The sequence below is a fragment of the Pseudophryne corroboree genome, chromosome 8 (genome assembly GCF_028390025.1).
Source record: "Pseudophryne corroboree isolate aPseCor3 chromosome 8, aPseCor3.hap2, whole genome shotgun sequence".
NCBI classification, from domain to species: domain Eukaryota; kingdom Metazoa; phylum Chordata; class Amphibia; order Anura; family Myobatrachidae; genus Pseudophryne; species Pseudophryne corroboree.
The window spans coordinates 192,806,502-192,822,903 of NC_086451.1; the positions used below are offsets into that span (position 1 = coordinate 192,806,502).

Genomic DNA, 16,402 nt, shown 5'->3' on the forward strand with positions numbered 1-16,402 from the left:
TTTTTGTTTTTTCTTCAGCTTGTTGCTGAGGTTTTGTCCATGTCCTTTGACATGTGTTCAGTTATCTGCCATGTTAATACGGCATGCTTATGGCGTGAGCTGGTGTTGGCTCACCTTGTCCTTTCCTCGTAATGTCCGTCTCGCCGGGCAGAGTTCCAAACTGAGTCTGGGGAGGGATACAGAGGGAGGAGCCAGGTCACGCCCCTTTGAAAGTCTTAAAGTGCCCAGGTCTCCTGTGCTTCCCGTCTATAACCCATGGTCTTTTGAGAGTGCCCAACATCCTCTACGGACTCATAGAAAAGGATTTACCGGTAGGTATTTAAAATCCTATTTTCTCCTAAGTCCACAGGGATCCCACCCTGATGCACCTGATTTGAGAATCTTTATACTCGCTAAACTTTTCCCTTTTGAATGGGAGAGTGTGCATGTGTTTTTTGCCTTAATTTGGTTCTACATAATGCTCCTGCCTAAATGCTTTGGAAACTGATCTGACTGAGTTAGTGGGCGGGATTATATGGACGAGCCTGGTTCATTCTGGGAGGCCAGAAAGCTTGTGATCGTTTGGTGCCAATCCGCTGTCACTCCATCATATCCCAATGTTATCCTATGGAAACCTGTGGACATAGGAGAAATACCATTAACAACGATAAGTTCTTACCATAACGTATATTTTTCTGCGATCTCTCTTCAACATGGCACACATACTTCAGCTACATTCATTAGAGAATTCCGCTTTCTGTAATGCAGATTGCAGCTTAGGTTTAGTTGGGAATTTGTTTCTAGCATTTGAACAAATGTAACTTATCTCTAAATATTCATACTTTTACAAGTGGTCTTCACATTATTACTCATTGTGACTTAATGAATTACCAGTGTAAAATTTGCTAATTACTTGGTTACCCAGTTATGCTGTGAACTGTACTTTGTCGCCACTTCATTATGTACCTTCATTCTATAGGTAACCTCTGCATGGTGACTGGCGGTGCCAACTTGGGGCGAATTGGTGTCATCACCAACCGCGAGAGACACCCAGGCTCCTTTGATGTGGTTCACGTCAAGGATGCAAATAGCAACACCTTTGCCACCAGACTTTCCAACATTTTTGTCATCGGCAAAGTAAGTTCTTTTCATCTTATACCCGGTTAATTTGTTTTATTATACTAGTAGTATGTGAAAGGATGGGACCACCAAACCCCTGTCCAACTAGGACAATATTTCCAAAATGCCGTCTTCTAAGGCACCTTAACTGTCCAGGTTTCACAACTAGCTGTATTTAAGCACAGGTGACAATTATTTCTTAAGTCAGTTTGATTTAACCATGTTCAAGCGTATATTCCATTAAAGTCTGATCCATTCCGACATGTATTTGTCGGAATGGATCCAACAACCCCTCAAGTAGAATTTAGATGGGATGTAGAGGAGAAGGGGGGCGAGCCGCGGGGGGACAGCCGGCAGGCATACAGGGAGACCAGCGCTACGGAGTAGGGCTGCAAGCAGGATGTCATTCAGCCGCCCGACCTCACGGCAGCTTCCACCCAGCTCCAGCAGCGTGCTGGAGCCGGGTGGAAGCTGCCGTGAGGTCAGGCGGTTGAGTGACATCCGGCTGCAGCGCTACTGTAGCGCTGATCTCCCTGTATGCCCGCCGGCTGTCTCACTGCGGCTCCCCTGGTGGATTTGGCCCGTTTTCGACATCAACACGTGGATCGGCAGCTATTCCGCCGATCCACTTGCTTTTCGACAAGTTTCAAAAATTTTGCAAAATATTGAACAGGTCGAATCTGGATTCGACCTTAAGTCGAAAACTGACGTCTTTTCGACAGACGGCAGTTTTCGACTTCAATTGAATATACCCCTTAAAGTCTGGACTGTTAGGGTGCTTTAAGGACAGAGTCGTGGAAACTCTGAGCTAGGAGGAAACATTGGGGCAGATGTATTAAGCCTGGAGAAGTGACAAAGCAGTGATCAGTGTAAGGTTATAACGCACCAGCCAATCAGCTCCAATATGTAAATTTACAGTTAGGAGCTGATTGGCTGGTGTATTATCACCTTGCACTTATCACTGCGTTATCTCTTCTCCAGGCTCCATACATCTGCCCCATTGTCTGTAGTATGTGTTTTGGTTGCTCCCTGCGGTTTCCCCCAGCCCTCTGAATAATACAACTTACACCACTTTCCAATTAAAATGCCGGTTTGCACCTGGGTCCATCCTTGGTGCGACCCGGTAGATTGGTGGCAGGGCCCAGCTTATTGCAGGTTGGCAATGCCACTGCTCAAATGTGCAGTGCCAGCGCTTGGACATATATTTCTCATACGTCCTAGAGGATGCTGGGGTCACATCAAGAACCATGGGGTATAGACGGGATCTGCAGGAGACATGGGCACTTTAAGACTTTGGGTGTGAACTGGCTCCTTCCTCTATGCCCCTCCTCCAGACTCCAGTTTTAGAATTGTGCTCAGGGAGACTGGTCACACACAGGGGAGCTCTACTGAGTTTCTCTGAAAAGACTTTTAGTTTTTTTATTTTCAGGGAGACTGCTGGCAACAGTCTCCCTGCATCGTGGGACTTGGTGGAGAGAAGTCAGACCTACTAATGAGTTTAAAGGCTCTGCTTCTTGGCTACAGGACACCATTAGCTCCTGAGGGTTTGGAACACTAGGTACACCTAGGGGTTCACTCCCAGAGCCCGCTGTCACCCCCCTTGCAGAGCCAGAAGACAGGTGAGTAGAAGAAGATCAGAAGACTTCAGTGACGGCTTTGAGGTACCGCACAGCGATCCCGCTGCGCGCTTTGCTCCCCCACACACAGAGGCACTACAGGGTGCAGGGGGGGCGCCCTGACCAGCATAAAAATGGTAATGTGGATGAGAAGTGCCTAGGCACCAGACCCTAACCCCCGCCAGTGTCCATTATAGTTAAAATGGGGGGGGGGGGGGGGGAAATCGGGGGGCGCAGTAAAGGTGGTGAAATATATGTTTAATATAAACTGCTGCAGGTTTGGGGCATTCTATAATGTTCAAAACCGCTATTAAGCGATGGGTTATGAGCTGCCAATCTTTTTCTGTGTCTCTGACAGAATTTACTGTGAGGCTGTCCCCTATATGTCGGTGGGTGTTTAGTACACGTGTGGCGGAGTGCTTCCCGCAAACGACTGGGAGGGACACTGTCGGCACTGCCGACTCCTTATAGTACAAGTGTCATCAGGTCGTGGGATGAATGTTTTTCCTAAGAGAAAAGTATATTAGGGACACAGACGTGTGTGGGTGACCCTGTCGGCACCACCAATATCTGACTGGGTAAAATAATTGCATGTGAATGTGATGCATATCAGAAAAGGTTATGTAAGTGTATGGATATATATATACAGGTTGAGTATCCCATATCCAAATATTCCGAAATACAAAATATTCCGAAATACGGACTTTTTTGAGTGAGATAGTGAAACCTTTGTTTTTTGATGACTCAATGTACACACACTTTGTTTAATACACAAAGTTATTAAAAATATTGTATTAAATGACCTTCAGGCTGTGTTTATAAGGTGTATATGAAACATAAATGAATTGTGAGAATGTAGACACACTTTGTTTAATGTACAAAGTTACAAAAAATATTGGCTAAAATGACCTTCAGGCTGTGTGTATAAGGTGTATATGAAAAAATGTATTCTGTGCTTAGATATAGGTCCCATCACCATGATATCTCATTATGGTATGCAATTATTCTAAAATAAGGAAAAATCCGATATCCAAAATACCTCTGGTCCCAAGCATTTTGGATAAGGGAGACTCGACATGTATGTATGTATGTATATTTCTTTTTCATCCACTAGGGGTCACTGGAGTACTCTTGGGATATGGACGGGCTTCCGTAGGAACACAGCACTGAATATTTAAATTTAGTAACACTCCACCCCTCCATATCCCTGAGCACTTACCCAGTGTTTTTTCTGTGCTGAACGTGGCAACACATGCTTAGCTGAAGTCACGGTTTTGTTGAAGAAACGTTTATTTTTAATTTTTATTTTTTCTACTGTTTGACCACATCCCTGTCCCCCTTCCAAAAGGCAGGGTCAGGGATAGTGCAGCTGCTGATTGCAGCACGGGCGTGTCGGGCCTCTCTGAAAGAGCTCCCTCACAGCCCTCACATCCTCCTGCACTGGCTGGCCGGCGCTTACTGAAAAGCCCCGTCGGAGCCTCCGCACGTCTGCAGGAGTGAGGTATGTGAAACGGGGCGGTCAGCTCCCGCTGCCGCCCCGACGTGTGGAGACATAGTGCTGGGTGACGGCAAGGAGCGGCTCTCCCCTCTCAGCCTCCGGCATCTTCCCGCTCAGGCGCCCGCCCATTCCACCCCGCTCAGGCGGCCGCACGTTCGTCCACAGACCTCCGTGCAGGCACCGCGGCTCTCTCCACTCAGGCGCCCGCACGTTCGGCCACAGACCTCCGTGCAGGCGCAGCGGCTCTCTCCACTCAGGCGCCCGCACGTTCGGCCACAGACCTCCGTGCAGGCGCCGCGGCTCTCCCCGCTCAGGTACCCGCCCGTTAGGCCACAGCCTCCGGCCAGGCACCTCGGAACGACCCTCACTTCGCCGCAGCGCTACCTTGGTAGCTGACACGCTATTATACAGGAGCCCACCGCTGGGACACACGAGGCACATAGCGCTCTACGATACCCGCTGGGGGCCCACACGCTGCGCTGCCGCTGTAATAAGATAAACAGCCATTACAGGGGGGACATATCAGTGAAATACTGCAGCAGCAGAGGGATTATTACAGTATAATCAGTGAATGCAGCACTGTGATTATATGTATAAGTATAGCAGGGCAGCCATTTTTAACATGCTTCCTGTGTCTTCCTCTGTGATTCCAGAACGTTCCTGTCCTACATCTCTTCTCCACCGGAGGCGCAGGGGTGTTCGTGGGAATTTGGGATCAAAATTTATAGTACTGGCCACGTGTATTGCACTGGGCCAGATATATATACAGAGCCACCTTATTGCTATTTTACTGAGTCGTGCAGGTGTCTGTGTTTTGTGTATTGTATTGTCTGTCGCCATAATGAGTAAGGCACCAGCAAAAACTAAAAAGCATATTTCTCCTTCATCCACTAGGGGCCACTGGAGTGTAGTTACAATGGGGAGATAGTAGGTGGTATTGGTAGCTGGCACTTTAAAAATTCTCACACTGTGGCTAGCTCCTCCCCTACTATCTCCCCTCCAAGCCAGTCTTAGTTAAGTGCCCGAGGTAGCTGGTTCACTTGGGTTTAGCTGAAGAATTTTCTTCTTTTTTCTTTATTATTTTATTTTTCTTACACACACTCACAGACTGGCAGCTCTGCCACTGCCAGTCTGCACCGTGGGAGCTGCCGGCGGGGTCCCATCGCAGCTGCGTGCGGCTAGGGATGGGCCCCGGCTGAGGGAGACACTGAGCTCTCCTGAGTTGGCGGACACCGCTGCGTGCGGCGCGTGTCGCGGCCACTCCATCCAGCAGAAGATTCCGGCAGCATGGCAGCGGTGAGTATCAAAAATGGTCGGACACCGCTGCGTGCGGCTTGTGTCGGGACCACCCCACCACAGAAGATTCCGGCTGGACGCCGCTGCGTGCGGCGTGTGTCGGGGCCGATCCACCAAGAACACAGTGGTGAGTGAAGTATACTTTATTTGTGGTGGCTATGTATGTTTTTAGAGCAATCTGTTTATTGTTGTACAACCCACTCCAGAAGGGCTCTCTGGGGCTGTAATGTACTTTATTGTATCCTTACCTGTCCTCCTCATGGAGAAACAGACAGGATGATTGGGGGAGGCTGAGTATGTGTTTATACAACCCTGACTGAAAAACGGGTGTGTGTCATTCTGATAACCCTCTGCTCCCCCAGCTCCCCGCACCCCCCGCACAGATCCCCACTCAGCGCGACTCACAGAGCCGGCACAGGGATCCCGCTCGAGCGCAAAGCAATGTTTAAATTTGGCGCCTTGTACGGAGGGGGCGGAGCTAAGTCCCGCTCTGTAGAGCGAGCTCAGCGCTCCCTGCTCCCAGGCGGCGACTCGCGCTCTGTTCAGCGCAACACTCCCCGGCGGCGGCTAGCAGATACAGGGCTCTACTAGCGCTGTATAGCGGGCTCAGCGCTCCCCGGCGGTGACTCGCAGGCCCAGCGGAGGGTACAGCTCGCTTCCCGCTTAGTTTTGCAATAAGGCGCCATAGCCGGGGGGCGGAGCTAACTCCTGCTCTGTACAGCGGGCTCAGCATTCTCCGCTCCCCGGCCACTGTTATAGTGTAATAGGCATTTATGTGAGTTTAATGCACATGGTGCTGGGGAGAATGTGATATAGTCAGAGTGGCTCAGCACTAATCCAGTTATCCACTATATAGATTTTATCGCATAGCCCAGAGGAGTTTCACTCTGGCGGCCATTTCCTCCCTGCACAGACCTGGCTTCATATTTGCAGTGTCTCCTATAGCCCAGTGGGCTAATCTTGCATACTCAGAGACAAATACAAATAAAGTCCCAGGTATATTAACAGTTAACCCGCTTTACTCAGTGGGCTCCCAGGTCTCCCCATCGCTAGGCAACAGCTCTGGGATTTGTAACTTTTCGATACTTCAGGCTGCTGAAATATAGATACATTCCTCCTGCAGTAGAGTCCTCTACCCAGCATTTTCCTACTTGCAAATCAGGGAACCTGCTCTATTACAGTAGCTGGGACTCAGCTCAATAATAATTAAAAGGATCTACTGTGCAGTATTTATTTACCTACGGTGTGTGTGTATATATACATATATAGTTATGTTTGTGCATGTATATATATAGATATATATATTTAGGTGCGTGTAGGTATGTATATAGATAAATCCATAAAATACCAGATATAGGGGATAAAAGCCTACGGCCACACCACCCTGAACACGCCCGATCTCGTCTGATCTCGGACACTAAGCAGGGTCAGGCCCGGTTAGTACTTGGATGGGAGACCGCCTGGGAACACCAGGTGCTGTAGGCTACTTCCGCAATGTTTTCTAATAACAACATCTTGCACATAACATTTTCCCCCATCTTTCTCACAGGCTGGTCACCATTTTGAAAAGCCAGCGGAACCTCAGAGAAACATCTGGTGCACCTTAATTAGCGGTACACTAAATACAGGGCGGGGTGTTGCCTTCCCTTTATTATTCCTTCTTGTCACTAGTTACTAATGCTATTTGTAATTGTGGAATGCGTGTAAGGCATCAGACAAATAGCGCTGCGGCTCAGTACGCTAGTAGCGGGTATCTGAACAGGGGTTTGAATCCAAACAAAACTTTAAGGAGAACTCCTATAGCCTAGGGCTAAGACTCCTGTCCCACAGCGCAGCGTTGCTGGTTCAGGTCTCCGCTGCTCCAGAAAGTTTATTTTAATCGTATCGGTCACTACACATAGTGCAGACCTTACGTAGGGCTCTGTTTATTTAACCCACCTTTTCTCCTTTCGTTTGTCTCTCCTGGGATAGTCGAAGAATTCCCTCTGAGGTGTGAGGTATGCGGCGGAGCCATCTGCTTCGCCCTCCACGCACCTGCACACCCCTGTTTGATCAATGATGCAGGTAATGTCACTATTATCCAGACAATAGCTCATCAGGTAAGCCCTTGGACTTTGGTTTCCAAGGTCACAGGATCAAATCACAGCGGGACCAAACACACCTTTCCAAAAATAAACTTTGCTAACATTCCATGCATTACTGATGTCTGTTTTCTGTGGATCTGAACCAGTGTCTCAGAATATACAGGTACATAATACAGCAGTTCATCTGATACTGCAGGTAAAGGAGGAGGACACGTCAAGTCCATCAGGGTTCCACGCCATTGACGAAAATGACAGCGACTGGTTCAGTTTCGGATGAGCTGGGCAGGCTCCGGTAGGCGGCCGACAGACACCCGAATACACAATATCAGGTATCAAACAAGGTTTGTTTTCCTATCTTTTCCCCGCAGATGGCAGGAGATGGTATCAGAACCTCTCTAAGGTATACACCTCGGTGTATCGCCGGTCCATCAAGCCGCCGTTTTCCTGAGGCAACCTTGCTCAGGGATCCATCGACATATGCGGCAGCATGGTTCTACCGTATCCGGAGCAGGTAGGTTGGGGAACAATTGTCCTCTAGGTTACAGGATGCTTCGCATCAGGATCAATTGATACTTTGATACAGGTCAGAATCACGATTCTGCTTTATGTTCCTTGGAGGTCTCCATGTCTACAGACTCGGACCCTGCATCTTCGCTTGGGCTGTCTTAACCCGACGACCTCTGGGGCTGCGACAGTGACAAGTAAACATGAAATCCTACGGGGCAGATGGTTCTGGGGAAGGAACTTTCTGCAGGATTTCTTGAACCAATGGAGGTAGGTCCACTTTGATTTCTCCTACTACTGCCCCAGCTCCAAGACAGACCTTTACTGGTCTTCCCTTTAGATTTTTTCGTGCCCTTTCAGGTTTTTGACTCCACACGGGTGATATCTTCGTCGCCAGGGGTTCTCAGGGTAAAAAGGCTGAAGCAGAGGTTCAACATCCTCAGTCCAGTCTGATTTTATGTCATCCTATACACCCATTACACCTGCAGGGTCCCAGGGTAGGCGCAGGTCGATGGGAGAAGGCTTGGGCGGTTACAACCGTCTCAGGAGTCCCTCGGCATGGGTCGGCTGATTTACGATGACAAGAGAGTCATACTGCAGGCTGCGCTCCATAGGTTTCTAACCGCAAAGGGTGTTGATCCCTGTTTTACACATATCATTTGAATTAGGACAGTTCTCAGGCCTTTGTTTTCTTTTCACGTTCCGAAGCCAAGTGGCTCGGACAGGCCTATTCTGGCCTTACAATCCTTTTAGTCTGTGATTGCTAGTTTAAACAAGAAAGGGAGTTTTACGTGTCCCTTGTCTTCAGAGATGCCTGTTTACTGATTTCCGTTGGACAGGCTTTTCTCAGATTCCCCCTTAACAGGATTCTCATTTTCACTGTAAGTCCTTTACTCTTCTCTCTTCCGCTCCCACAGAGTTTAGGAAGATAACAGAATAACTCTTTTTCAAGGGCAGTGGGTGACGTTGGTTCCCTAATGGGACAATTTACTGCTACTATCCCACTCTGTACATTAGGTGGCTTCTGAATATCCGGAGGATCCACGAGCTTCTGATTCGACACAGATCCAATTTATGCTCCGCATAGACGTTTCTCAACACGGTCCGTCAGAGGTTTTTTTCATTCCTCGGCACCAGAGACTCTATTTCTTCAGTCAAGTTGCGACGTAATGAGTGGTCGCCTCCATTCCTCTCGGAACGTGGGACAACAATCTTGTTTCCAGATCAAGCCACCAGGTCAGACTCCTGGGTGAGGGAACATGCCCCGGAGTTTTGTCAGCTGGTCCGCTGTGGGCGGAGATTTCGGATCGACCTCAGGGCGTTCTGACTGACTCTTTAACCCTTTATTACTCTCGGACGGCAGTAGCCGTGGAGGCCCTCAGGGCTCCGGGGAGTTTTCTGGTTATTCTATCCTGCCTCCTTTTCTATTTCTACTTCATGTTCAGTAACACAGGAGGGGATTATGCGTGCTAGTCCTCTCGGTGGCGCTGGTTGGGCCACGCATGACTTGAAGATACAGATACGCCTGTTGTCAGTAGAGGAGCCTTGGCTCCTACCTCGACTGGACTGTCTACTTCAACAGGCTCCTTTTTTTTTTCTCCTTGTTCAATTTTACACTGGTTTCGGTTACCCGTGTGACTGTTCACGAGACCTCAGAAGGGAGGAGTTCCCTAGTTCGGTTAGGCCTACTGGGCTCCGATTTCAGAAGTCTATTACCTCTTCTCGCTTTTGCCACTTTGGGAAAACTTTATGGAACATAATGAAGATAAAAGGGGGTTTTTCCCCCTTCTTCCAGTTACCATTCATCTTTGGTTTCTCTGGGAGGTTTTTTGCTCCGCTGCGCTTCAAACCACACTGACCGGAATTTTAGGTCTCTGCCTTTTTCGCTTTTCTTCCAAATGAGATTAGCCTAGCGGCCGTAAGTTCGGCCTCTTGTTCAGGGAGTACTCTATTGGCAACTCCCCGGGCTCGGCTTCGGCCTCAGCGGTCGTTTCTTCCAGAGGGGAGGTCCATTTTTCATATAAATCTGACACTAGTGGTTTTCAATCCTCTCTGAATGTTGTCAGGGCTCGTCAACTCTCTCTACAGAGGTCTCAGGCTATTCGATGAAGTGTTTTTTCTTCTTTGCTCTGGACGATGCTCCCGTACTAAATAGCCGGGGCCCCAGCATATGCTGGACAGTTGGATACATCTGATCATCAGACAGTCTTCTTGGCGGTTACTAGGGAACCTCCGTTTTCCAATTCAGCGCGCTTTACGCGCATTGTAAGACCTTCGTGGGCAGCCGCCCGCGGGGTCTCCATGAATATTTTGTCGGGCGGCTACTTGGTCAAACCGACATTCGTTTTGTCAAATTCTACAAGTTTGACACTTTTACGGCCTCTGCATCACTGTTTGGCCGAGCAGTTTTTACAGGACTCTCAGCGCTTTCCCACCCGTTTTTTGGGAGCTCTGGGACGTCCCCATTGTAACTACACTCCAGTGGCCCCTAGTGGATGAAGGAGAAATCAGGATTTTGGTACTTACCGATAAATCCCTTTCTCCGATTCCACAGGGGCCACTGGACGCCCGCCCAGCGCTGTTTCTCCTGATTTTTGTTTGATTAACGATTGCAGATCACCATATGACTGCTTGTTGGGTTCAGGCTAGCCTGGTTTTTTGTCAGGTTCTGTTCCAGGTTTAGTTTGTGTTCGCCTGGTTTACAGGGCGTCGTTAACCTCCTCTACCTTACGGTTTGTTTATTACAGCTCTCCTCGGGCACAGTTTAACGTAGACTGGCTTGGAGGGGAGATAGTAGGGGAGGAGCTAGCCACAGTGTGAGAATTTTTAAAGTGCCAGCTACCAATACCACCTACTATCTCCCCATTGTAACTACACTCCAGTGGCCCCTGTGGAATCGGAGAAAGGGATTTATCGGTAAGTACCAAAATCCTGATTTGCAAAGTATGTGGCAGTGTGTTACCGGATGGATCTACCACATGTAACGTATGTTTTGTGGATTCCGTTCAGAATACCATTTCTGCTCCGGTTTTGCAACCAATTTCATCACCGGATCCTCCGTGGGGTATGTTAGTAAATGTACTGGAGAAATTTCAGACAGAAATGACCGCTGCTCGTCTGGAGCGAGAAACGCTAAGATCTGAGTCTAGGGTGAGACCGCCAGAACTACCGGAGGCGTCTCAGCCTTGCGTAGGGTCCAAATCCATTTTGGGCAAACGGGATAATTTTCATATGTCTTATGATTTTCCAGTGTCTGCTATGTTGCAGTCTGACGATTCCATCCCAGACCTCACGGAACACGATGAGGGGGAGGAGGGCGAAGTGGAGTCAGACGGCGAGGATGTTAACAGTTCCGGCATTGATGATCTCATCAGAGCGGTACGGCAGTCGCTAAGGTTTCCTGAAGCTGAGCAGCCTCTCACCAATGATCAGGTCATATTTACTAAACGACGGAAGACGCCAGTAAGTTTTCCTGTGTCGGATTCTCTAAATCAGATGTTAGTAGAATCCAGACAGAATCCAGATAAACGGTTTTCTATACCTCGCAGATTTAAGTCTAGTTATCCGTTTCCAGAATCGGTAACGGGTACATGGGAGAATCCACCAATAGTTGATTCTTCAGTGTCAAAGCTTACCAAGAAATTAACCATACCAGTGCCATCAGCTACTACGCTTAAAGATCCGTCAGATCGTAAGATAGAAACTATGCTTAAATCCATGTATGTAGCAGCAGGTGTGATGCTAAGACCTGGATTGGTTGGCATTTGGGTCACTAAGGCGCTCATAATATGGCTTACAGAACTCAAATCGGCTTTACATGACGAAAACCTGATAATTCAGGTGAATCAAATGATTGAGGCTGTAGAGTATCTCTGTACAGCGTCTACTGACGTCTGTCAGCTCACTTCTCGTATTTCATCTTCGCTAGTTACGGCACGAAGAGCACTCTACCTGCGTACTTATCAAGCGGAGGCAGAGGTCAAACGAAGTATAGAGGCGTTGCCTTACGATGGCAAGAAGTTGTTTGGTCCAGAATTGGACGCATGGATTAAGGAGGCTACGGGAGGTAAGTCTGTGTTCTTACCATTGCCTCCACCTGCGCCAAGAAGAAGGTACGCTGGACCTTCGTTCAAATCCTTTAGACCTCAGCCCTTTCGAGGACGTGGCAGAGGATCAGCCACGCCTGCTAGACGTGGTCGAGGACGTGGTTTCCATCAAACCAACACAACTCGCCAAGACGCTAAGGTTACCGACAAGCCAGTGGCATGACGGGTTACCAGCCCATCTCGGATCTCCAATTGTGGGAGCACGCCTTCACACGTTCCATGGGGCGTGGTTCCACACGTCCGCGGAGGGCTGGATTCGCAATTTAGTGTTAAAAGGTTACAAAATAGAGTTCGACTGTCTTCCGCCTCTGCGGTTTTTCAAGACAGGTTTGCCTCTGTCGGACGACAAGAGGACAGTTTTGCAAATTGCCATTCAGTCCTTACTGGATTCGGCAGTGTTGATTCCGGTCCCTGTACACCAACAGGGTCAGGGTTATTATTCAAGTCTATTTGTGGTCCCGAAGCCGGATGGCTCAGTCAGACCAATATTGAACTTAAAGGGCCTCAATCAGTACGTAACTTACTACAGATTCAAAATGGAGTCTCTACGGTCGGTGATTGCGGGGTTAGAGACCAAGGAATTTATGATTGCGCTAGACCTCAAGGATGCGTACTTACACATTCCAATTTGGCAGCCTCATCAGAAATTCTTACGATTTGCAATACGCCAAAACCATTACCAGTTTCAGGCTCTGCCGTTTGGCCTGTCATCAGCGCCTCGGGTATTCACCAAAGTAATGTCTGTGATGATAGCTCACCTCAGATCCCTGGGAGTGACGATAGTTCCGTATTTAGACGATCTGCTCATCAAAGCTCCGTCTCAACAGATACTTACCCAACATGCGCTGCTAACTTACAATGTACTGGTTCACCACGGTTGGATTGTCAATTTCAAGAAATCACATCTGATTCCGTCTCAACGCCTTCAGTTCCTAGGTATGATTCTCGATACGGTCAATCAAAGGATTTACCTACCACAACAGAAAGTACAAATGCTACGCCATCTAGTACAATTAGTACTCAAACCACGCACAGTGTCGGTACACTTGTGCATTCGCCTGTTAGGCACAATGGTGGCAGCTTTCGAGGCGCTTCAGTTCGGGAGATTTCACTCTCGTCCATTTCAGCTGAACGTGCTTGCCCAGTGGTCGGGCTCGCATCTGCAGATTCACCACAGAGTGAGGTTGTCACCAATAGCAAGAGTTTCTCTGCTATGGTGGCTCAAGGAACACAATTTAACCGCAGGAAGACGGTTCGGAGTTTGCAATTGGATAATTCTAACTACGGACGCCAGTCTCAGAGGTTGGGGAGCGGTAATTCAAAATTGTCAGCTCCAGGGTCTCTGGGCGGATCACGAAAAATTGCTGTCAATAAATGTTCTAGAACTCCGCGCGATTTTCAATGCGCTACGACAAGCGGTGCACATGGTTCGCTCTCAGCCTGTCCAAGTGCAGTCGGACAATGCGACAGCGGTCGCATACATCAACAAACAAGGAGGAACGAGAAGCCGCATGGCAATGCGGGAAGTAGCTCGAATCCTCAATTGGGCAGAATACCACCAGGTGATATTGTCGGCCGTGTTCATTCCGGGAGTGGACAACTGGGAAGCGGATTATCTCAGTCGTCGGGATCTTCACCCAGGCGAATGGTCATTAAATCCAGAAGTGTTTCACATGTTGGTTCAGCGATGGGGTTATCCTCAGGTGGACCTGATGGCATCTCGACACAATCATCAAACGCCCCAGTATGTGTCCAGAACAAGAGATCCAAAGGCAGTCGCGGTGGATGCTCTCACTGTCGCGTGGCCGTACAGTCTGGTGTATCTGTTTCCACCGTTTCCGCTGCTCCCTCTGGTGCTAAAACGGATCAAAAGAGAGTCGCTCACAGTCATACTAGTGGCGCCTCATTGGCCTCGGAGAGCTTGGTTCTCGGATCTTCGAGGATTACTCGCAGACGATCCGTGGCCACTCCCGATACGTCCAGACCTGTTACAACAGGGTCCTTTTCTTTACCCCGATTTAGCGCGGCTGCGTTTGACGGGGTGGCTGTTGAGACCGCCCTCTTAAAAAGAGAGGGCATTCCAGATTCAGTTATACCAACCATGTTACGGGCTAGAAAGCCGGTTACGGCAGCTCATTATTACAGAATATGGCGTGCCTATATAGGTTGGTGTGAAGCTCGGAAATTTCCGACATCAGCTTTCAAGTTATGCCGCCTTTTGTTGTTTCTACAATCAGGCTTAGATGGAGGATTGCGTTTATCTACACTAAAGGTGCAGGTATCTGCTTTGTCAATTTACTTTCAAAGACGATTGGCTCTATTGCCGTCTATACGCACCTTTCTCCAAGGTGTAATCAGGGTACAGCCTCCTTTCATTCCACCTACAGCGCCATGGGACTTGAATCTGGTTTTGGAGTTCTTACAGTCTTCATATTTTGAACCCTTACAACAAGTGGATATAAAGTTTCTCACTTGGAAAACAATTTGTCTCTTAGCCTTAGCTTCGGCAAGGCGTGTTTCGGATTTGGGTGCCTTGTCCTGCAAGCCACCGTATTTGGTGTTTCATGATGACAGAGCGGAACTTCGGACGAATCCCGCCTTCTTACCAAAGGTAGTGTCATCTTTTCACATCAATCAACCAATAGTAGTTCCTGTGTTGACAGCACATTCTGGAACTCTGGATGTGGTTCGTGCGTTACGCGTTTATGTAACCCGAACGTCTTCAGTTCGTAAGACGGATACGTTATTTGTTCTCTATGATGCTGCCAAGATGGGTTGGCCAGCATCTAAACAAACTTTATCCAGATGGATAAAACTGACCATACGCCAGGCTTACCTTCATGCTAGGTTACAACCGCCTACGTCAGTAACCGCTCATTCCACACGTTCTGTGGGAACTTCATGGGCAGCTGGTCGTGGGGCTTCTGCGACGCAGCTTTGCCGGGCGGCTACATGGTCTTCAGTGCACACGTTTGTGCGCTTTTACAAGTTTGATACTTTTGCGGCATCAGCATCTAGCTTTGGCCGCCTAGTGTTACAAGTGCCAAACTGCTCTCCCGCCCACGGGGGAAGCTTTGGTACGTCCCAAGAGTACTCCAGTGACCCCTAGTGGATGAAAAAGAAAATAGGATTTTGGTACTTACCAGGTAAATCCTTTTCTTTGAATCCATAGGGGTCACTGGACGCCCACCCAGAGCAGTTTACTTACTTGGGGTTAGTTCTGAGGATCTTATGGTAACACATTTTCACCGACTGGTTCACGTTACAAGTGCTGGTTAGGGTGTCAACTGTTAGTTGTCAGTAACGTTATGGGTTAACTTCGTTATTGTCAGTTATGTTATATGTAATACTCCATTATTAACCTCTCAATTCCTGTTCGGCTCAGTAAAAAACACTGAGTAAGTGCTCAGGGATATGGAGGGGTGGAGTGTTACTAAATTTAAATATTCAGTGCTGTGTTCCTACGGAAGCCCGTCCATATCCCAAGAGTACTCCAGTGACCCCTATGGATTCAAAGAAAAGGATTTACCTGGTAAGTACCAAAATCCTATTATGTGTGTGTTGTACAGATAAGTTTATAATACAGCTGAAGTAACATTCCTCATTTTCATGCGCTGGACACTCTGTGGATTAGGTCTTGGTAGGCCCTGACATGATGGTTTCAAATCCTCAGGATGACTCCGATTGTTTATTCTTTTCCCGCTGCGGATAGAATAAAGTGGGAGTCACCCCCTGTTCTGCACGGGGTGCTGCCACAAAGCCAGTGGATCATATGTAGGAAGCTACGGTATATTCTAGTTGTCCACGCATACGTCGATTAGACCTGCCATTGCATGGGGAAGTAGTAGTAGTCAAAAATGGTCGGTTACCTGGTCATCCGTTACAGATACCCTGGGGAGAGATGAGATACTCCGTACATTGGGTCATATCAAGGACGCTGCAGCATATTTCCGTGCGACTGCAGGGGATATGGGACTCTTGGGTTCGCGACCCAATTCCATGGTGGTCTCGGCCAGGAGGGCGTGGTGGATTCACCAACGGAATGCTGATGCTGACTCTGAGAACAAATGGAGTCTCTTCCCTAGGAAAGTGAAGCCTGATTTGGTGACAGCCTAGTTATTTTGATCTCTGCAGATACTGCTGGTAAGTATATCTTCTTGCCATATGTTCCCTTACAACGGAGGATGACGCATCATTGTC

The 16,402-nt window shown here is 48.4% G+C and overlaps 1 protein-coding gene and 1 non-coding gene across 2 annotated transcripts in view; both read left to right on the top strand.

Moving 5' to 3' along the window:
• The window catches only part of RPS4X (ribosomal protein S4 X-linked), an 82,382-nt gene that overhangs the window by 42,109 nt on the left and 23,871 nt on the right, over window positions 1-16,402 (top strand). Inside the window, exon 6 of the mRNA XM_063937036.1 lies at window positions 959-1,116. Coding sequence (XP_063793106.1) covers window positions 959-1,116 — 158 coding nt within the window. The remainder of the gene's footprint in view (window positions 1-958; window positions 1,117-16,402) is intronic.
• Window positions 6,875-6,993, top strand: LOC134950207 (5S ribosomal RNA). The gene has a single exon (XR_010183205.1). It is a non-coding gene; the product is annotated as a 5S ribosomal RNA (ribosomal RNA).